The sequence below is a fragment of the Hippopotamus amphibius genome, chromosome X (assembly GCF_030028045.1).
Source record: "Hippopotamus amphibius kiboko isolate mHipAmp2 chromosome X, mHipAmp2.hap2, whole genome shotgun sequence".
Classification (NCBI taxonomy): Eukaryota; Metazoa; Chordata; class Mammalia; order Artiodactyla; family Hippopotamidae; genus Hippopotamus; species Hippopotamus amphibius.
In genome coordinates this window covers 90,718,428-90,741,038 of record NC_080203.1, presented here as the reverse complement: position 1 = coordinate 90,741,038, position 22,611 = coordinate 90,718,428, and the positions used below count along the sequence as shown (strand labels likewise).

General features: G+C 44.3%; 1 protein-coding gene across 5 annotated transcripts in view; it reads right to left on the bottom strand.

The window, feature by feature from the left end:
- Positions 1–3,838: 3,838 nt before the first annotated feature.
- The window catches only part of SMC1A (structural maintenance of chromosomes 1A), a 60,589-nt gene continuing 41,816 nt past the window's right edge, over positions 3,839–22,611 (bottom strand). For 3 of the 5 annotated variants that reach the window (XM_057717528.1, XM_057717525.1, XM_057717527.1), the window contains exons 20-25: positions 21,781–21,937; positions 21,150–21,304; positions 20,879–21,030; positions 19,644–19,713; positions 19,242–19,352; positions 9,692–18,807 (exon numbers count right to left, since the gene is read on the bottom strand). In XM_057717528.1, coding sequence (XP_057573511.1) covers positions 18,724–18,807; positions 19,242–19,352; positions 19,644–19,713; positions 20,879–21,030; positions 21,150–21,304; positions 21,781–21,937 — 729 coding nt within the window. In that variant the 3' untranslated portion in view covers positions 9,692–18,723. Of the gene's footprint in view, positions 6,147–9,691; positions 18,808–19,241; positions 19,353–19,643; positions 19,714–20,878; positions 21,031–21,149; positions 21,305–21,780; positions 21,938–22,611 lie in introns of those variants that run through there. The other 2 variants (XM_057717529.1, XM_057717526.1) reach the window with 2 other exon arrangements.

The following is a 22,611-nucleotide window of genomic DNA, read 5'->3' as shown; positions in this document are numbered from 1 at the left end:
CCTACTGTCCGCCAAGCCCTGTGTTGGATGCTTTACATACTGTAGCTAAGAAAATCTTTCCAGAATTCTATCAGAAAAACATTTTTACTCCCATTTTTGTAGAGGAGAAAATTGAGGCTCATGGATGTGACTTGAGTAAGGAGGCAGCGAGTCAGAATTCAACCTCAAATGCACCAGATTTCCATACCCGGGCTTTTTTTCATTGTGGTTCATAAATGTTGGTCTACACACTTGGGGCATATTCAGATAATCTGGAGCAGTTAAAAATTCAGATTCTAACTTCCATTCAAGAAGGCGGAAAACGTCTTTTCTCATCTTAACTCCTGAGACCTCATAATATAAGAGTAAAGGAATCAAGGGTATAAACCCAGACTCCAAAGAAAACTGGAGAAGTTTCCATCAATTGGGGAGAGATTTTAACAAGTTCCTGGCAAGCAGAAAGGGGCTGGAGGGGTGGTAGTGAGAAAGTAGGGCAGGGAAAGGTGAGGCACAGTCCACACATGGGAGGGGATCCATGAGGAAAGTGCTGGTCTGTCCTGCAAAGTTCTGGAGAGGCTCTGGAGCAGAAAAGGTATCCTGACAGTGAGCCCCCAACAGGGGAATTGAAAGTCTGTGTTGGAACAGCTGACTCCCCCACCTCCCTCTAACCTTCCCTGTGCTCCTGGGTAGAAATCACAAGAGCCAAACATCTACACTCAAGCAGAATACAGAGAGTCCCCCAAAGAAATCAAACAGTCCCAGAGCAAAGTGTCCACTTTCTGCACGTAGAGATCCTCCAGCAGATTGTGTTGGTCCCCAGCCAGTCACCTGAAGGGGAAATTTAACAGCAGACTTGACAAACCCATACCCTTCCACAGGCTCCCAACCAATCAACTTTTTATTGGTTTCGCCTTGAATCAATGGGCTGAAAGTTTTGAATGTTTGTGGGGTAATATACTAATAGGTTTATGAACGAACTGATGAAGCAAATGGTAAAAACTAAGGCTAGGCGTGTTTCAAGTGAAAAAAAAAAACACCCCAAGCAATTATTAAATTCAGAAACGCACCTAAAAAAGGCCCCCCCCCAAAAAAAATCCAGGTAATTATAGTACATTTCTTGGCTCGGTTGCAACTACTGGTTTGCTAGGAATTGGAATATAAACATATTGGAAGAGTGAAGGGGAAGGGAAGGAAAGTAAGAATGCATGTGTGGAGGGGGATAAAATCCTCTTTTACCGTAACAAGAAGTCAAGAGATAATGTCTCGGGAGGATGGGGGGGACTCGAGGGAGGGTGGGGGGGGAGTCGATGGAGGGAGGGAATACGGGGATATGTGTATAAAAACAGATGATTGAACTTGGTGTACCCCCAAAAAAATAATAAATTAATTAATTAAAAAAAAGAGATAATGTCTCAATTGCTAAGTTAAGGAATAGTAGCATAAGCACATAATATAAAAACACGGTGGTCCTTCAGTTAAAAATCATTTCAGCTACAAGTAACAAAAAACCCCACTGACAGTGCCGTAAACACATATAGCATTATTATTTTTTTTTAATTTATTTATTTTTCAGGAAGTTAACTTATTATTTACAAAAGTGTTGCATGGGTTCAGCTGCTCAATGATGACATCAAGGATCCAGGCTCTTTCTAACTTTTCTTCCTTAATGTGTGGAGTCTTCATCCTCATGCTCATCCCTTCATGGTCACAAGACTGCTGTCATAGCTCCAGGCAGGAAGAAGAAGGAAGGGGACAGCATGGCTCTGTGTGTCTCAGGAAAGCAAAAGTCTTTTCTGAAGGCCCCCAGTTATGACCATAACTGGGACACACAGCCATCCCTAGCTGCAAGGAAGGCTAAGAACACATCCAGTTCTTCAGCCTCTGAGTGGGAGATGGCAGGGAGAAGGGGGTTGGGAGTGGTAAATGCCAGAAGAAAGCCATAGTTTAAAGTAATTGCCTCTAGGGAGCAGGACTTGCAGTGGGAAGGAGTGGGACAGGATATTGCTGGGGTTTATTATGAGCTCTTTAGCACTATTTTATTTCTTAACTATGTACAAGTATTACTTTGATGAAAAATAAAAACTTAGGAATAAAGTGCTATGGTTTCTATGAAAGAAAAACATTTTACAAATAAAAGCTGGTGGCAGCTTTCTGTTTCCAGAGAAATGGACATTAATTCACCTTAGAAGCAAACTAACCAGAGTTGGCTCTTTATTTGACTGAGGTATCTCGGGTATCCACCCATTGACCTTACGGAAAATTGTGCCATCACTATTAACCTGAATGTGGCTGCTGGAAACCAGTACAGCACTGTGTAGCAGTTACATGGTTTGACTGTGGTTAGACAGTCCCGGTGCCATTTCCTGTCTGCCATTTATTAGCTTTGTGACTCTGGGCAATTGACACCTGGGAGCTTCACTTTCCTTCTTTATGAAACGAAGGTAATTCAAGTGCCTGGTACAAAATAAGCACTCAGCAGATGTTATCTACTGTGATACAAATGTTAAACGTTCTGACATAATTTGGGTGTACTTTAACAGTATTATGCTTCTACTGAGTTCATTTTTTATCCTATTCATGGGCTTGGACTGGACCGTCCCTGAAAATTATTATTTGTTCCTGAGAGATGTACGTGCATATTTTTGCCCAGGCTTTTGCTCACAGAAGATACGCATTTGGACCATCAGAAAATGTGCAGGCTTGGATTGCTGTTGGCTCCTGTTGGAGGAAAGGCTGTAAAAAAGAACTAGGCTGGATTACTGTTTCCACTACATATATTGTTATTTAACATTAAAAACAATCCACCCTGTGAAATGCGCTGCTGACTACTGTGATTGCCTTGTGTAGGACACAGGGACCAGGTCACCACTGTGGGAAGTAGGTGTGAGAATGTCCCAGAAAGAAAATGGATATGGGGAGTGTCGTGCTGGCACAGGAAGTACAGTTGGCCTGGGAGTGGGGAACGGAACAATGACCTCTCCTCTCTCTGATGTCAAGGTGAGAGCTGGAGATCTGGACTTCAGGTTGGGAGCGTATGGCCAAAAACCATGCAGTTGGTGGATAATAATCTCTCTCACACATGATATCAGGTTAGGGACATCTAGTAAGCGGCCCCCTTCAGAGGGGCATGGGTGAGGTAATATCTGGTATCCATTTACAGTTTTCCTTTCTGGCCTGGTAATTATCATCTGTTATCCCCAAGACTCCTGTAAAGTTCTATTAAGCACACATACAGAGAAGATTTTGCATCCATTTTAAAAAACCAAACAAACGATGCTATGAAAAAGGCATATTTGGAGAATAAGAAAGAGTGCTTAGAAATTTTAAATGACTGCCAAAAATAAAAAAGTTCAATAGAAGATAAAGTCAAGAAAATGTCCCAGAATGCAGAACAAAAGAGCAAAAACATGGAAAATATGTGAGAAAATAAAAAGAGAAAGACAATCACCCAGGAGGTCCAAAATCCAGCTAACAAAAGGTCTAGAAAGGGAACAGAGAAAATTTGCAAAGAAATAAAACAGTGATTTCTTAGAGGAGGGGAACATGAGTCTCTAGATTGAAAAGGCCCAACCACCAGGTGCCCAGTAAAACAGATGAGGAAAAAAAAACACTTTTGGGCACATCATTGTGATATTTCAAAACACTTAAGTATGAAGGAAAAAAATGTAAGCTTCCAGAGGTACGGAAAACAGGTTGCCAACAAAAAATTAGAACCCGACTTCTAATCAGCAACACTACATGCTAAAAGCAATACCTACAAAATTTAGAGGAAAAGTATTTTTAACATAGAATTTTAAAGACAAACTATCATTCAAACGTAAAGGTAAAATAATGCTACATTTTCATACATTTTCAGACATGCAAAGACCCCAAAATTTACCTTCTCAGGAAGTTACTTGAGGATGTTCTCCAACAAAATATGTGACATATCAGTCAGGATTGTTGGATGCCAAGTAATAGAAGCTGACTCTAGTTAAGCAGAAAAGGAATTTACTGCAAGGTCATTATTGTAGCTCACAGTAGTCTGGAGAGTCAGACAGGAGAAGCTGCAGTTAAGGCCACACTGTGGGGACAGCTGGGTTTGAATGCTGCTATTGGCACTGCTAGTCCCACTGCTGTGACCCCTGGAACATGACCCTTACCATCACATGCCACTGGAGATGAACTCTAATCATCTTTCTGTCTGTTCTCATTTATTCGTGGTCAACTTCACGACTGTGTTAATTATGCTTTTCAGTCCATGGTACATTATTTTCATCAGTCCATTCAAGGCCCCGCTTTTGCTTGATTTCATTGTAGTATTATTTCTCCCTGTCAGTCCCCACCCCAACTCCCATTCTCCTGTTCACCTCAGTGAAAAACTCTAGTGTATGTCATGTATATACACTTCTAACCCATCTTCCGTAGTTCTACTTAGATATATGCACATCCATGATATTATACTGTGTGGTTTTACATTTACACAAATGGTATTATGCTGTAAATCTCATTCTCTTTTTTATCTTTTCCATTCAACACTAGGTTTTGGAGACCTATCTATGTGACTATATGTAAATTTAACTATTTTCTTTTTATTGTTTTATGTATTCCATCCTATGAATATATCACAGTTTGCTTATCCAGTCCCACAGTGATGGTCACCTGAGTTGCTTCTGCTTCTTCACTACCACAAACAATGCTGCAACAAACCACCTCAACTATATTTCCTTAATGACCTGTGTAAGAATTCTCTAGAATATATACCCAGGAGTGCAATTGCTGGGTTGTAGGGCATACACCTACTGAATTTCAGGAGGTACTGCCAAATTAGTCTTTGGAATACCTGTACCAGTTACACTCCCACCCACAGTTTTCCTTTTCCTCACATCCTCATCAGCACTTGATAATATCTGACTTTCTACATGTTGCCATTCTTATATTGATTTCTCAGTATTATTTTAATTTCTATTTCTCTATTTGCAGAAAATCTCTTAATGTATTCAAGTTTTCCCTTGTGTTAATACAAGTTTTTTCCTTCTGTTAATTACTCTTCATTTCCTTTGCTCATTTTCCTATTGGGTTTACTATCTTCTTTTTCTAGTTATTAACCTTTTTTAGTTTTGCACATTGCAAATATATTCTCCTAATCTAGCATCCACCTGTTAATCTTGTATATCCCTCTCTCCTTTGTGTTGCTTACTCTGGATTCAAAGCCACGAACAGAGTATTCAGCCCTTGCTGCCTGGTGGGCAGGGAATGGAAGTCCAATTACCATCAGTTTTCATAGAGTAAGTGGGGGCCTGCCTCCTACTGAGACTCACATGATGGGGAATCCCCTCAAACAGGATGGCGATTTAGATAACTAGGTAGCCAACAAAGTTCACTCCTTTGGTTGTCCAACATCCACATATACCCTCCTTCCCAGACTTACTCTAAAAAAACTGCTTTCACAATATAGTGCCTCCTATAACCAAAAAATGCACTCATTCCTTCTCTAAAGGGAGACAGCAACAAGTATAAGTTATAATGCTTTCAGGAGCAAACAATATAAAACCCAACTCAAACTGGCTTAAATAATAAATGCAATTTATTGGCTCACTTAACTGACAAGTCCATAGGCAGGGAAAACTTCAGGCCTGGTATGATCAGGAATATGGTTCCATTTCTCTGTAATTCTTGGCTCTGCCTTCTCCATTTGTCAGCTCCATCCTCAGGTAGGCCTTCCACATGTTCACAAGATGGCTAACAGCAGCACCCAGGCAACATGCTTCTTTGCTCATGTCCAAGGGAAGACAGGCTACCTCTTCCCTCAAAAACTGAACAAAAGTTTCAGTGTGATTGGATCATCTCTGAACCAATCATCACTATGACAAAGGGGAGAGAGAGATAACTCAGATTGGTTTATATCCATAAAGTTCTATACCTAGAGCTGGCAATGGGGTCAATCCCACTCAAATTGCTTAGTTGTTATACAATGGGGGAGGAGAGGAACGGATGTTGGAGAACAACTACAGAGTCCACTACAAAGGAGTAAATTAAGAAAGAGGAAGATATGGGGTCCAGGAAAGATTGGGTCCAACCCAGAAGAGTAATGAAGGGACGTCCCAGGATGACAGTTGTGCCGCAGGCCTACAGAGCAATCAGTCCAAATTGGAGCAGGAAGACGGAGGGCTCCAGGAGGGAGGTATCTGGGAAAAAAGGGGATTCAAACGATTTTATACTTTCCTTAAGAATTTTGAACAACTTAAGAAGGAGATAAAGTCAGACAATGCAAGAAAAAAAGGCAATTAGAAACTCCAGGGGAAAAAAACCATATAAGAAAAGAAATGTAATCCTAGTACACTGGTTGGAGCATTAGGAACAACATTTACATAATCATAACTACATAAACACTTTATTGACTTTAAACTTTTAGAATGACCTGTCGGCAAAGTATGGATGACTTCATTTTGGTTATAGAACAAAATGTAAATATTATTAATCTTGTTAAAATAAAAGTAAAAGTATAAATGACAGAAGTTGAGAGATTGAAAGAGGGAATGTAAGTCTATTACTTAAAGGTACAAAGGTAAGAAATAGAGGATATACAACTAATGATATGTTTATATTGGGGGCATGGAAGGAGGGCAGTTGGGTGGTATTAATAGCAGGAAGTCAACTGATAATGTCTATAAGTGATAAATAAGTTAATAGAAAAAAATTGTATGTTATTTAGAGATATGAAGATTATTATCAGAAAAGTAAAAAATAGTTATAAGTATACTAGTAGATTTCCAGGACAAGATGGCAGACTTACCACATGTTTATCTCCACTCCCACCTGAAACCTTGCTAAAATGATAGTAAAAGAATTTTTAAAAAGTATAAAAACACAATGATGAAGAGAATGTCCATCAGGAGCAGGTCCATCAGCAAAAGAGAGATTCCAACAAATGTCTGGAAGATAGGAAGTACATGGAGAAACGGTGACTGATGAAGCATGGTGGAGGAAGCCACAGCCTGGAGTATGCATGGAGGTGATGCCATCGAGGAAGGAGTTGATCTTTCTCTGCAGAAGCCTTGGGTTTTAACAATGCCAGGAATCATATAGAGTGGGAGTGAGATGTGGGGCTGAAAACAGGGAGATAAATTGGAAGGCTGTATATTGAGCTGTTAACCCGCCCCACTGTGTACAATTCACAGAAGCTGGGTGTCTACCCATCAGGCAAAACCAGAGGTTTCTTACCTAAGGAAACTGAACAACCTTGGAGAAAAGATCTTTGCATTTTGGCGCAGCATAGTAGTCAGCTATTCTCCAATCATCCTAAAGGTAAGCCACCAGTCACCTAGCCCTGTACCCTGTACACAGAACTTCCTATCAAATTTTATTGCTACATTCTTAAATATGAGTAAACAACTATAGATCACCAGGCATTTGAGAAAAGACTACAAATTGAAAGAGACCAAAATAAGCAAATGGGGGAAAACAAATCCCAAAGGAAATAAATATTTCAAAGAATACAATGAAATATAAAAATACTTCTATTATTCTCAGAGAGATTCAAGATAATAGTGCATCCATTAAACAAGAACAGGATGCTATAAGAAAGGAAAAAATAACATGAATGGATATTTGGAAAGTTTTAAAATGTGACTGGCAAAATGAAAAGAAATGTAATAGAAGAGTTGGAAAATAAAGTTAAATCTTGTCCCAGAAAGTAAACAAAAACAAAAGGGAGAGAGAGAGCTAGGAAGGGAAGGGAGAGGGAGGGAGGGGGGAAGTGTGGCAGCGGTGGAGAGAACAGATAAAAATACAAAAGATCAATTCAGAAGGTCTAACATCCGACTTTAAGGAGTTCCAGGAGAGAACAACAACAATGACAAAAACAAGAACAAAAAAGAGGAATGTATCAAAAAAAAAAAAAATAAGAGAATTTCTCAGAGTTAAAGAACTTCAAAATGAAGGGACCTAACCAATGACCATCACAATGAATGACAAATCCCCAAACTTAAACACATAATTAGGAAATTTTAGAATACCAAGAATACAGTTTTCAAAAAATAACTATTTAAGGGGGGGGGGGTGGATGAAGTAGAAGTACTTTTCCCTATTCCTCTCCCCACGTACAGCTAAAATCCTGGGACATTACATATAAACATAAGAAGACTGAGAGGTGGAGAGAAGGCAAACCTGCTGGGGACCTCAGTAGCAGAGGAGAGACATGGTAGTGAGTTCCCTTCGTTTGCTTTTTGCCTCACATATCCCAGACTTGGTGCTGAGAAGATGGCAATTAGATAATAACCACTCTACTCCAGCCAAACACCACAGAAAAAATTGTGGCCCCACCAGCAAAGGCCAAGTGGGGAGCCTAGACTTCTACCTTTGCTGGCTATAAAGAGTAACTATTCCCCCTTCTCACTGGGGTAGGGTCAGAGAAGGCTGAGTGGGGAACTCCCACCCTCACCCAAGAGTAATGAGGAAATCCTCCCTCTGGGGTGTGAACAGAGGCTGAGTGGGGATCCTGGACATCCGTGCCCATCTGGTAGTAACAAGGCAGTGTCCCCTCTTTCACTGCTGGAACAGTGTCTGAGGAGAGAAGCTAAAAGAGGATATTTAATCCTCGTATTTAACACAATACCCAAAGTGCCTAGGTTTCAATAGAAAATCACTCATCATACCAAGAACCAAGAAAATCTCAACTTGAATGAGAAAAGACACTCAATAGACTCCAGCACCAAGATGACAGAGATGTTAAAAATCATCTGACAGGCTTCCCTGGTGGTGCAGAGGTTGGGAGTCTGCTTGCCAGTGCAGGGGACACGCGTTTGAGCCCTGGTCCGGGAGGATCCCACATGCCGCAGAGCAACTAAGCCCGTGCGCCACAACTGCTGAGCCTGTGCTCTAGAGCCCACAAGCCACAACTACCGAGCCCCCGTGCTACAGCTACTGAAGCCCGCGCTCTGCAACAAGAGAAGCCATCATGATGAGAAGCCCTCGCACCACAACGAGGAGTGGGCCCCATATGCCGCAACTGGAGCAAGCCTGAGCATAGCAACGAAGACGCAATGCAGCCAAAAATAAATAAATCAATAAATTTATAAAAAAAAAATCATCTGACAAGGGTTTTTAAGGAGCGATCATAAAAATGCCTCAATGTACAATTAGGAATATGCTTAAAACAAGTGAAAAAAAAAAAGAAACTGTCAGCAAAGAAACAGAAGATATAAAGAAAAATCAAATGGAAATTTTAGAACTGAAAAATACAATGACCCAAACAAAAACCTCAATGGACGGGCTAACAGCAAAATGTAGGGGACAGAGGAAAGAATCAGTTAACTTGAATATAGAACAATAGAAATTTATCCAATCTGGAAAACAGAGAGAAAAGAGACTGGGGAAAAAAGTGAACAGAGCCTCAGGGACCTGCGACACTATAAGAAAAAATCTAACATTCATGTCATTGAGATCCCAGAAGGAGAGAAGAAATGGAGATGGGTATTTTTACATAAAAGCAATGAGACTCAGACTAATATTAGGCTTCTTATCATCAAAATTGGATGCCAGAAGAAAGTGGAGCAATGCCTTCAAAATTCTGTGGGAAAATGATGCTGAACCTCAAACTTTTTTTTTTTCATTTTTTGACATACAATAAACTGTATATATTTAAAGTGTACAGTTTTGTGTTTTTTTTATTAGTAATGTGTATATGGCAAGCCCAATCTCCCAATTCACTCCCCCCCCAACCCCCTCCCTCCCCACTTGGTGTCCATATGTTTGTTCTCTACATCTGTGTCTCTATTTCTGCCTTGCAAACCAGTTGATTTGTACCATTTTTCTATTATCTGCATATATGTGTTAATACACAATATTTGTTTTTCTCTTTCTGACTCACTTCACTCTGTATGACAGTCTCTAGGTCCATCCGTGTCTCTACAAATGAACCTCAAACTTTAGGGGACATCCCTGGTGGTCCAGTGGTTAAGACTCTGCACTTCCACAGCAGGGGGCATGGGTTCGATCCCTGGTCAGAGAACTAAAATCCCGCATGCCATGTGGTGAGGCCAAAAAAACCCCCAAAACAAATCAAACTTCTGCTGACTATAAGAATGGAATACGGATATTTTCAGATATGCAAAGACCCAGGAAGTCTACCTCCTACACAACCTTTCTGAGAAAGTTACTTGAGAATGTATACTATCAAAACAATGGCAAAAACAGACAAAACAAAAACCCTGGGAAATAGTAAATAGCGGATATAACCAAGGAAAGCTGTGAAGGTAAGTCCCAAAATGACAGCCATGCATCAGGCCTAGAGAGCAACTAGTCCATATTTGAGAAAGGAGATGGAGGGCTCCAAGGAGAAGGTCTTTTCTTTCTTTTTTTTTTGGGGGGGGGGGGAGCGTGGGTTTGATGTACTTAATGTAATAGACATTTTTGAAAAGAAAAAAATGAAATATATGAAAGAGTAAAATAGTGAAAGAGAAACAAAGAATTAGAAACTTCAGGAAAAGCTAAAAACTGCTACAAGGAAAAAATTATAAAAGTATATTAATTGGCTCTGCAATGAACAATATTTACAGTCATAGTAATATAATAACTGTTTATTGCTTTTAAACTTTTAGAATCAAACTATTCAACTACAGACAAAACACACAGAAAAAGCCTTTAATCATGTTTACAGAACAGATTTCAATGTTACCAACTTTGACATATAAAAGACCAGATGACAGAATTTGGGAGGTTGAACAGTGGGGAAGAAGGCAAAAAGTAAAGATATTCTCATCTAACAAAGTTCTGGTCAAGAAAAATTGTCTCTCGCTCACGGAACAAGGAATCACTGCGTTGCTTAAATTCAGAGAATTATCTAACAGAGAAACTAAATTATATTAGAAGCAGGGAGGACAAGAGTTGAACTTGGTGTAAATTATCCAAACCCTTATCTGTCATAGCAGGAGGCCAATGGGTAATGTCTGACATTGATAAAAGACAAATCACATGACATTATTTAGATATGGAGATAACAATCAGAAGAAATAACTAAGGGACTTCCCTGGTGGCGCAGTGGTTAAGAATCTGCCTTCCCTGCTCCGGGAAGATCCCATATGCCACGGAGCAACTAAGCCCATGTGCCACAACTACTGAGCCCACATGCCACAACTACTGAAGCCCATGCACATAGAGCCCATGCTCTGCAACAAGAGAAGCCACCACAATGAGAAGCCCTCGCACTGCAAAGAAGAGTAGCCCCCACTCGCCACAACTAGAGAAAGCCAGAGCACAGCAATGAAGACCCAACACAGCCAATAAATAAATAAATAAAAAGAAAGAAAGAAGAAATAACTAAAAGTGGTTGCTAATAACTAAACGTGGTAGAATGGGGGTGGGGATGTGTGGGTCAGTAGACTCTTCATTTCCTTTTGTACTGATTTGCTTACTGATTTGTTTTCTGAACAACGTGCATGCACTACTTCTTTTTTAAAATGAACATGTATTTAAAATTAATTTTTAAAAACAGAAAAAGGATACTCCTCCCCACCACTTACTCCCTCCCCTCAAATTCCCTTGTCCCTGCAGACCTAATGGTAGCAGAATATAAAAATCTTTGAGAAACCTTGTGGTCTCCCTTCCTGCCTCTCCCTTAAATGCAGCTTGATGGCAGTCAAACTGGAATATCCGTTAGCCCAAACTTGCCATACTTATACTCGTCTCCTTGCTTGGAAAAAAAATTACTCCCTATCTCCACTAGTTGGAATCTTCCCTATTCAAGGCTCAGCTCAAATGCCACCTCCTCCAAAAAGTCTTCCTTAGTCCCCGGGCAGAACTTCATCCCTCCTCGGTGACTCCTGAGTCTTCATTCATGCCTCTAATTATGACACTTAGATGTTCTTTCTTCAAGTATGTTATTCAGGTCAATGTTTCATGCCCCCAACCATCCTTCACACCAGCTACCAGAGTGATCTTCCTAAAATACCAATCTGACTATCACTTCCCCGCTTTAAACCCTTCTACAGCTTCCCATTGCCCATAGAATCAAAGCTAAGCTTTGACTGCCTGGCTTCCAATTCTTCCACTGCTCCCCTCAAAATGCATGTGCTTTCACACTCTTCATATAACTTTGCTTAGGCAGCTCTTCTGCTTGAAATATTCTTTCCCCCCCCTTTCTATATGGTAAACAGCAGCTCTACCTTCAAGACTCAGTTCAAGTGCCCCCTTCTCTATAAAGGCTTTCCTGAGTACTCCTTCCATGCCACCCCACCCCAGGAAGAACCATCCAGTGGTCTTATATTCTCTACTCTGCTTCATCTAGACTTCTGTTAGATCATTTGTCACAGTTGGTGCACTTATCTGCTTACTTGAGTCCCCAGGTAAACTGTGAATTCCTGGAGCATAGGGCCTGACATGCAGCAGGAACTCAATGTGTGCTTGCTGAATGAATGGATGGAAAAGTTATGACCGAGTGAATACTGGAAAGAATAAGCAAATGAGTAAATGCTTATATTAATGCATGAATGAGTAAGTTAATAAGTGAATGAGTTATACATGAATAAGTGAATAAATGAATGATGACTGGATGGATTAAGGAGGAAAAGAAATCGATGAGTGAATGAAAAGTGCCTGTGCCAGTGAGGGTATGAGAGAAGAATGAATTCCCACCTGTCTTGGTTCAAACCCACCTGGAAGACCTTCTGCCCTGCTCTTCACCCATCTAAAGTGCACACCAGTGTTAACCTCTTTTAGATTACAAGGAACAGACACACTCAGGTTAGTGATGGAGATTTATTGAAGCATTCACAGGGAAATAAGGAAGACAAAAACAGCTACACAGGCAGCCTCACAGAACAGAAACTTGAAAATGGTTCATGATCCAAAGCAGCTCTAGAGCCTGGCTTATCTTGTCACCCCCTCAGCTGCAGGCATCTGTTGCTCCCTTCTCTAGTGCTTCCCAAAATGGTGACTCAACTTCTTTCTGGCAGTATTTATACTCCTCCTACTGCTACTGACTACCTTTTCTCTGCTCCCCTCCTCGATAGCCCATGGCCTTCGGGGCCTCACAGCTTCTGGGCCTCCTGGCTCCTGCAGCTTCCTGGCTTCTGGGGCTTCAGTTCCAATTAATCCAGGGCTTCTTTGTGCTGCAACTTCTGCTTGCCTTGTCTATCCCACTGCCCCTTTGATTCCTGTTGCCTCGCTGCCACGTGGTTGCAGTTACCTTGTGGCTCTTGCAGTCTCATTGCTTCTGCTGCCTCATGGATCTTGTCTGTTCAAGCCTTCTACTGCTTCGTGGATCTCACAGATTCAGGGTTTTGTCTCATGGTTTCTGTTCCTCATGGCTACTGCTACATCATGGCTCCTATTGCTTCATGGCTTCTGTGTCCTTTTGGCCCATTGTCTTGCTGCTTCATGGCTTCTGCTACCTGTGGCCCCACATTCTCATGTCTCATGATTTCTGCACCTTTCTCCTTGCTTTCGTTGTTCAGTTTCTGACACCCCTCATCCACCACCACTCCTGCCTTGCTGAAGTCTAACTGTTTACTTCTTAATGCCTCACATTCAGCCTCCCTGAAAAAGGATCTGTTTCATACATTTGCCATCCCCAAAAGGCCATCACTAGGAGGCGGAGTTCTTACACCAGACCGCCTAATAGGCTCCTGGCCAACTTAGAGATTGGCTGTCCTTGAGTAAGATACTACCCCAACTTAACCATCTGTGGCCAGGATTGTGAGGTCACATGGTACAGAGCATGGCAACTCATGCTTAAGAAACCCCTTAGAAGGGACTGTGGGCACGGCAGGTCTGCTGAGGGCTTCCAGAAGGGGGCAGTGTAATTGGTAAGCTTATTGTTGGCCTGTCCAGTACACCGACCTTTAAGGCCAACCTAAGGCCCACCTTCTTCTTGGCCTCCTCTGCCTGTCCTGATCTGCAATGGGAGAAATCAAGGCTCTAGGGACAATGTAGAAAGGAAACAGGTTCCAGTTCTGGGTCCAACACTTCCTAGTAGTGGGGCCTTGGGCAAGTTCCTTCCCCTCTGAGAGCCTCAGGAGGGGGCTGGACAAAGCCTGTAAGTTCCCTTACGGGTCTGACATCTGGGTATCTGCCTTTAGGTTACTGTATAAGGGATGTAAGTCTTGTCTGGGGAAGCCCTCAAAAACATCTGAGGTAGGAAAGAGGGAATCAGAGTCCTGGCTTGGAAGAGCACAGGAGGTGCTTAGCCAAGATTTATTGAACTTGATGAATGAATCAATGGCCAGGGGGAGGGAGAGACCACACAGCACACAGAATGTTTACCTAACTTGAGGAATTCCAGTTGCTGAGGAGGCTGGAAGGAGATTCTCATTAAGATGGATGAGGAAGGAGAATGACTGGGATAGGGTGGGAGTCTTGGCTATTAACGAGTATTCATTCTATCCGCTCAGTCACCCTCCACATCCAATAACCAGTCACCAAGTCTGCTTCATCATCTTCCTTTAACAGTTTACATCTTATCATCTCCAATCCATTCCCACTGCCCTTACCCTTGAGTAAGCCTAGTATTTTCAATAGTTCCCTAACTAACCTGTCTCCATTCTCTCCCTCACAAACACATTTGTTCATGCTTTCATTCATTCAAAAACTATTTACTGGGTGCCTGTTCTGGGTCAGGCAGAGTGCTTTTTGCTGGGGATATACCAGTAGCAAGACAACCCCAGGCCCGCCCTTGTGGCGCTTATAGCTTATTCAGAGAGATAATACAAGCAAATATAAAACAGTGCGAGAACTGAACAACAGGGAAACTACAGACCCGGGAGCATACAGTTTGAGCATCTAACCTATTTCCACACCGGCTGCCCAGAAAGAGGTTTGTTAAAATCACATCTGGAGTCTCCTCTGCTTAAAACTATTCCACGGCTCCCCTGCTGCCTCCAACCCACAGTTCCCAAACCTGGCTGTACCCTAGAGTTATGTGCTGACCTTTTGATAAGCACTCCAGATACTGAGGCGCCCACCAGTTATGGAAATTGAATTTTTAGAAGCTGGAGCCCAGGATGCCCTGTGTTTCTGGTGCAGAGCCAGCTTGAGAACCACACTGTCCTACAAGGTACATCTGCTCTGTAGCCAGGCTCTTATGACCCTCTTCAAATCTGGTTCCTGACTACCTCTCCAGTTTCATTTCCTGCTGCTTTTCCCCAGCCCAGAAAATCTTATGCTTCAGTATTTTTGAATTGCTGGGCTGTTTCTTGCCTTCAGGTCTTTGTGCATACTGTTCCCCTACCTGGAAATTCCTTCCACTTCCTCAACTGGCTAATTCCTGCCAGTCCCTCAAGAGTCAGCTCAGGTATCACTTCCTAGACTAGAGGACGTCTTCCCTGAACCTCTACCTAAGCTAGATGCTTCTCCTTTATCCATGCTCCTGAGAGCACTGATTGCAGTGTTTTATGAACTGCCTCCCCAACTAGACAGTGAGCTCCTCAAAGACAGGATAAGGATTTGACTCATGTTTGTGTCCCGAGACTAAGGCTACCAGGTCCAGAACTTAAGGGAGTCAACCTAGTGTTCTCCAACTAGCCCTAGGGATTCTACTCAGATCCAGCTGGCTCTTGGAAACACACCACGGTGTCTGCTCTTCTCTAGGCAGAGCTTGCACTGAGCAAATGTTGCCTTGTGATGATAGGAGGCAGTGTGGCACAAGGGAAAGCACTGGGCAAGCACAGAGATCCCAGTTGAAGTCTAGGCTCTGCCACCAAACCACTGGGACCTCAGACAAGTCACCTCACCTCTCTGACCCTCAGGATTTAAATCCTTTATAGCACTTATGTTCCTATGTGCCAGGGCCTTAGCCCGTGGCATCTCATGTAATGCTTTCTACCTTGTGAGGGAGGGATTAATTACCCAGATTATTATCCACACCTACTGGATCAGATTTCCAGGGGTGGGACCAGAGCAAGGAGCTCCACATCCTTTGGACATGGGGATGCAGCAGGGAACTGCTGCTTTTCATTATAAGCCCTTCTGTACTATTTTATTTTCTAACTGGTGTATATATTGCTTTGATTTCTAAAAATGAAAGAGAGAGTTCCCTGGTGGCTTAGTGGTTAGGATTCTGGGCTTTCACTACCATGGCCCAGGTTTAAGCCCTGGTCAGGGAACTGAGATCCTGCAAGTCGTGTGGCGTGACCAAAAAAGAAACCAAAGGAAAAAGAAAAAGCTTCACAGGTGATTCCGGTGCACAGCCAAGGCTAATAATCACTGCCACAGTGGAGAAAGCACAAGACTGAACTGGAGGGCCTGAGTTCAAACCCTCATTGTTACCTGGTAGCTGGGTTACTTAACCTTCCTGGGCCGCAGTCTCCTCATCTGTAAAGTGGGAAGAATAACAATTGCTACCTTTAAAGGCCTGTGATGACCTAGACACCAGCCAAATTGCTTCAGATATATTTCATCTTCCTTACACCGCTGCAAGGTAGGTGTACATTATCTCCTTTCCTGTGTGAGGAAACCGAGGCTCAGGGAGGTGTACTAATTAATGGGCTCAAGTTTCTACAGCTAGGATTTGAACCAGGGTGATTCCCCAGTTGTGCTCTTCTACATATGCCAGCATTTCCCAAATTATAGCACACATACCACTAGTGGTATGTGACTTCTTTGGTTGAACACAAACAAATTTATTTTGTATTGATAGTTATCCCTTTTAATATGTATTAGAAAATACAAAGCACATCAAACCCATAGCTTCACGGTTATCGCTACTTAGGATGAAACTGAAGTAGATAACAATATTAGACCTAAGACAACCTCAAGGAAAATACTGAGTAAATAGTACAGGAGGGCAATCTGGAAGTACCTATTAAAAACAAAAATATAAATAGCCTACAATTCTGCAATTCAACTTGTAGGAATCAAGCCTGGGTAAATTTTCTCTCTCTCTCTCTCACATACACACAACACACACACACACACACACGATGCTCCTGCGTAGTATCCTATAACAGCAAAAACAGGAATGTCTTACTGTCTATCACATGAGAAAGGGGTAAATAAAACATGCTAGAGTCACATCATGGCAATCCACATAACAATTACAAAGGATGAACTGTATCTACATTTAGCAACATGCATAGATCTCAAAAACATTGCTAAGCAAAGAAAGAAAATTGCAGAATGATTCAATACAACATCCGCATTAAACAAAGTACTTTCAATGAACTCAAAAGTAAAGGTCTTAAAACAAGGTCGAGATGGGTGTACAACAGACATTATAGCAATTAAGAGCGGGAGGGCGAATGGTAGTTGAATGAAGCAAGCTTTATTTGCAACAACCTAATTTCTTAGAAAATGGATTCATGCTTTACTTGGGTAATCAGAACTGACAACTTTAAAAAAACAAAAATGTAGTATACAGATCAGGACAAGGTGATGGTCTAACGGTATACGTGAACAAGCAAAGACTGACCTCATGGCAGCAGACTTGTGCTGCCTCTGCACAGTCCCTGCAACTAATGCGGTTAGTTCCCAAAAGGGACACCACACACATTCAGCCAGGATGTATCCCAGGCTAGCTCTCCCCTACTTCCTCACAACCCAGGCTAGGCACTCAGTTATCATACACGACTGAAGCTATAGGGTTCCTTAGGCCCTCGACTTACCAGGTAAACCCCATCAGTGCCCTGGAACTTCCCCAATGACCAGGGCATTCAGTATCTCCCAGATTTGAAGGCTCCTTCTGTTCCTAACAACTGAGATCAGAAGCCCTCAGGGGTTATGCATGAGAAGGCTTGTATTCTGAGGGGTTGGCACCTAGTGAGCTCCATGCAGGGATAAGGCCTCCAGTGAGGAGTTTGACATCATTAAATCCTATGAGGTAGGTAAATACTGTTAGCCCCATTTTATAGATGAGGAAACTGAGGCACAGAAAGGTCAAATGACTTGCCCAGCATCAAACTAGCAAGTGATAAAACATGGGACTAGAACTATCCCCAGAGCCCAGGCTCTGTTCCTAGTACCCAAGTAATCCTACCAACTTGTCGAGGTCCAGCTCAAATGTGACCTCCAGGAAGTCTGGAGGCGCTCATTCTCTTCTAAAATTCAAAGCACCTATATATGATTCAGCTAACCACAGGAACTCATGAACCCACTAGCATCTCCTTAGTAGGAGGGTAGAGATCATGCCTGATTCAATTCTGTATTCCTAACATAGAGCCTGACAAATAGAGGGTGTTCAGTATGTATCTGATAAACATACAAAATGAATGAAAACATGAATGAGTGAATGAGGGCAGTTTCACATAACTGCCTGAATCCTATGAGGTCTGGAATATCCTTGCCCAGCTCTGGGGTGCTGTCATACTAAGCTCTCTTGGAATCAAATTCAGCCTAGGCTCCTTCTAAAATGGGTCTCCAATATCTTTATTATTTGGCACACACACACACACACACACGCACATGCAGACACATATACACACACATACATACCCACACACGAGCAAAATGCAAGGGGGTCCAAGGGACCCATGACTATGGGTGATGGGGGAAGGTCCAGGATGGCGGAAGGGGGGATGGACAGATGGCCCTGTTCAGCTCAGTTCAGCTCAGCTCAGCACCTCCTTCCAGAGGCCAGGATGCTCCCTGAAGCTCAGGAATTTTTGCTCCAGAACTAACATCACCTCTGTTCCTCTTCGTGCTTGATAGCAGGGCCTAAATCCCATGATTATACCAAACAGGGACAGGAGATGGGGAAGGTTGGGAGCCAAGTATCCAGAGATTGGGAGAGGGGCAGCTTAGGGATCCAGACAGGGCAGGAGGGCAGAACTACTGCTACTGCTCATTGGGGTTGGGGTTGGCATCTGGGTACTTGGTGAGGTCGAAGGTCAGGACTTTGCTGATCACACAGTCCCCTTGCTGAAGGAGGAGGGAGAAAAAGAAAAATAAAATTGTAAGGAGAGAATTAAGAGGGGTCTAGCGCCCCAGGACTGGGGGGCCTCAAACCCTCCTCCCTACATACCTGCCCAAAGCCCAGGCAATGGTTCTCTGGGTGTGAGAGGATGTGCTCAGTCCCATGTGCCTTCTCTCCCTGCCTATCTCTGCACTCTCCTCCTTTTCTCTGCTGTCTGGCCGCCTCTGCCTGGCCTTTCCACCTGTCCCCAAATGCAATGGCCTTGCCCAGATGGGCTGGCTAAGCCTCCAGGATAGGGCTCCAACAAGCCCAGATGGCCATTCAGGACCTGAGTCCCTATGCTCCCCCTCCCCTGTGCCCCTCCACTGTAGCCTTCCCTTCCTGCCCTGGGGAGTCAGGCAGGGAGTGGGGGCTGGCTCCTGAGCCAGGCCCGCCCTACCTCAGGGTAGACTCCAATGAGGCTTTCAGCCTTGGTGTAGAACTCCTCCTTGAGAGAAATGACGATGGCCTGGAAGTTGCAAGTCGACTGCTCCTTGATGTAATTTGCCACCTGTGGGAGGGGCCGCCGAGCACTTAGCAGGGTCAAAGCCCTAACACTCCCTGTCTTATCCAGTCCAGAACCAGAGGCAGATGGGGTGGGGTAGGGTAGGGGGTGGAGGGTTGGGGGAAGAGAGGCTGAGAGGAGGCCACTGACTAGTACAGTGCAGACGACCCTGGGCCCAGCCTCCCGGGCACAGTGAACAGGCAGCAGGAACGGCTAGGGCGCACTCAGGAGTTGTTCCCTGAAACCCAGCCCCGACCTGGGGGCCTCCCTCCCAGGCTCCACTTTCCTTGCACCCACCTTGCCAATGTTGGTGTTATCCAGGGCAGCATCGATCTCATCCAGGACGAAGAAGGGGGCTGGCTTGTAGCTGGGAGGGAACCAGTAGGTGAGCTGACACTGATGGGGGCAGCAGTGGGGCATGACAGCCCCAGGGCCTATCACACAGGCCAGCACCCCCTTCCATTTCTTCAGAGACTAAACAACACAGGTCTGCATGTTGCCTGAGCCCCTAAAGGCCAATACACCAAATAAGCCCTACTTTGCATCCAGCCCTGTGCTCCAGGATGCCGCAGAACAGAAGACATTGTCTTCTCTGGAGCGTCCAGGTTGGCTGGGAAGATAAAGCTGTCCTAGGCTCTGGCCACAGCAACCAAGCTACCTGGAGGTCTACCCCACCCACTCAAACCATGTCTCCCTGCCTCTGCACATGCTGTACCCTCTGCCTTGGAATGCCTACTGGTCTCCCTGGCTAACTTCTACTTATCCTTTGCATTTCCTGTTCAAGTGTCAGCTGCCTTTGAAAGCCTTTCCTGGCTACCCACACCTTCCCAGATTGGGTTGGTGGCTCTCCTCTGTGCATCCACAGTGCACACGCTCAGCTGGTTACATTTAGCTGTTTATTTACACATCTGGCTCACTCGGTTACATTTAGTTGTCTATTTACACATCTGGCTTCCACTAGACCATGAGGACAGGAACCATATCTGACTCATCTGTGTCCCTAATCTCCCAACAGGGTCTGATACAGAGCAGCCCTCAAGAAATGCTCACTGAATGATGCTATACAATCAAGCACTAAGTTGTAGGGGGTAGTCAGATTCAAGTACTTTTGGCATTCAGGAAGGGGAGGTCAGGGTATGCCACAGTGGTCAAAGCAGGCTTCCTAGAGGAATAGGAGGAGTAGAATGAGATGTGAAGGGGTGGTAGGTGATGGCCAAGCTAGATTTGCATGAAAAGGGCTTATGAGCCAGCAACCATGTAAGCAAAAGCCTGGAGATGGGACTGAATACATGCGGGGGAGCGCATGCTGAATGGATGAGGGTGGATTGGGAAGGCAGGTCCAGAAAACCAAGGCCAGATATGCTACAGTAGGTAGGGAAACAGAGATGCAATCCAGAGTCCACCAGATCATCTTCACCTCTGCAGATCTCTGCATATGCTTGGACCCCAGAGTCTCCGGTGGCCTCGGCCTCAGTTCAGTCTCTCCACCAACTGCCCTTGGGGGATGGGGGGGGGGGGGGGCACAGTCTTACCTGTGAATGGCAAAGAGCAGGGCCAGAGCTGCCACTGTTTTCTCCCCCCCTGACAAGTTGTCCATGGGCCGGAAGCGTTTGCCAGGAGCCACACAGTTGTAGTTGATGCCATCCAAGTAGGGCTCCTCAGGGTTCTCAGGGCCCAGGAATGCCTAGGGAGAAAGGAGATAGGTCAAGGGTCTGGGTCTAGATGGGGATGAGGACAGGAATCCTAGAGGGAAGGGCAAATGAGGATGGGTAGGGGCTAGCTGGGTAAGGGGCTCCAGCCTACCTGGGCACTGCTGTTACGGGACAGGGCCTTGTAGATCTCATCAATGTTGGTGGCCACTGATTCAAAACAGGCATTGAAGCGATCAAAGCGTTCCTTCTTGATCTGTTCGAATGCCTGTTTGGCCTTCTTGGCTCGCTTTCGAGCTGCCTCAAACTCTGTCACAAGGGAAAGACAGGTGACCCCCTCAGTACCCAGGCTCGGCCAAGACCGAGGACCATGCCCTGGCAAAAATGACCTACAAGTGACAATCCACAGAGCGGGGACATCCCACAGGGAGAGGAATGCCTGGGGAGGGGCCCAGGAAGACAGTTCCACAATCACCTGTAACCAGTGCGCCAGCCACATAGTGCAAAGGAAGAAACATGGGCTTTCAGCCACATAACATGGATTCTTCCCTGGGTTCTACCAGCAACCAGCTGTGTGACCTCAGGCAGGTCATTCATTCTCTCTAAACCTCAGCAGTTTTCTACTCTATAAAACAGGTGTGATAATCCCTACTGTTTAGGGGTCTTGGGAGTTTCGAGTAAGAAAGCATGTAAAAACAGGAGCTATTGTGATGTATAACAGGCCCTTGCCATACCTCCAGCCACCTGCCTTCATCTTAGGACCAAGTAAAAGAGGAACCCCTTACCGTCTGAGGTCTCCTGGAACTTGTCTCGGACACTTTCCAGTTTTTCCATGGCCTTCATGTTGGGGGCAGCAATACGCTGGAGCACACTCTGCTGCTCATTCAGCTTCTGCTGCAGTGTGTTCATCTCCTGCTTGATCTCCTCCTCGGCCTGGGCATCCTGCAAACCCCAGACCCAGCAACATCAAGAAGGGCCAGGCCCCTACAGAGATACCTGATCGAGCAGGGGCCTGGGGACCTGCTCCCATGCAGAAGGCAGGTTCTTTTTCCCTAAGCCTGCTCCTCTCATCAGGGCCTGCCCACAGTAACCATTCCCACTGTCCCTAGAAACTGTAGGCTGACGTCTTTCTTCTCATCTCTAGCCCTTACCCCAGGCCCTGTCAACCTCTCCATCTCTCAGGAGGAGCAGCTGGTGGTGCCCCTCTCTGGCTCTCAGTCCAGGCCGTGAGTCAGCACCATCCCAGGGGTGACCTAGAGGCTCCCACACAGGCTGGTCTGGACTCCACTTACAGCTCTACAATGAACAAGGCAACTCACATTTTCTGCTCAGATCACTACACCTGAGCAAATTCGATTTGAACTTGGTTTTAGGTCTTATGAATATTGCGATGCATGTCTGGGCTTGTGCCTTTCTGCTACTTTTAGTCAATAAATATTTACTGAATGCCTTCCAATGCCAGGCACTGGCCCCTTATATCCTGTGAGCCATGGCTCCTGTGCTCATAGAGCTCATGGACTAATAGAGGAATGCATATAAGTAAGCAATCAGAACACTGTATGGTGAATACCCAAACAATGATAACCAAACAATGATAAACAGACGGTAATGGATCA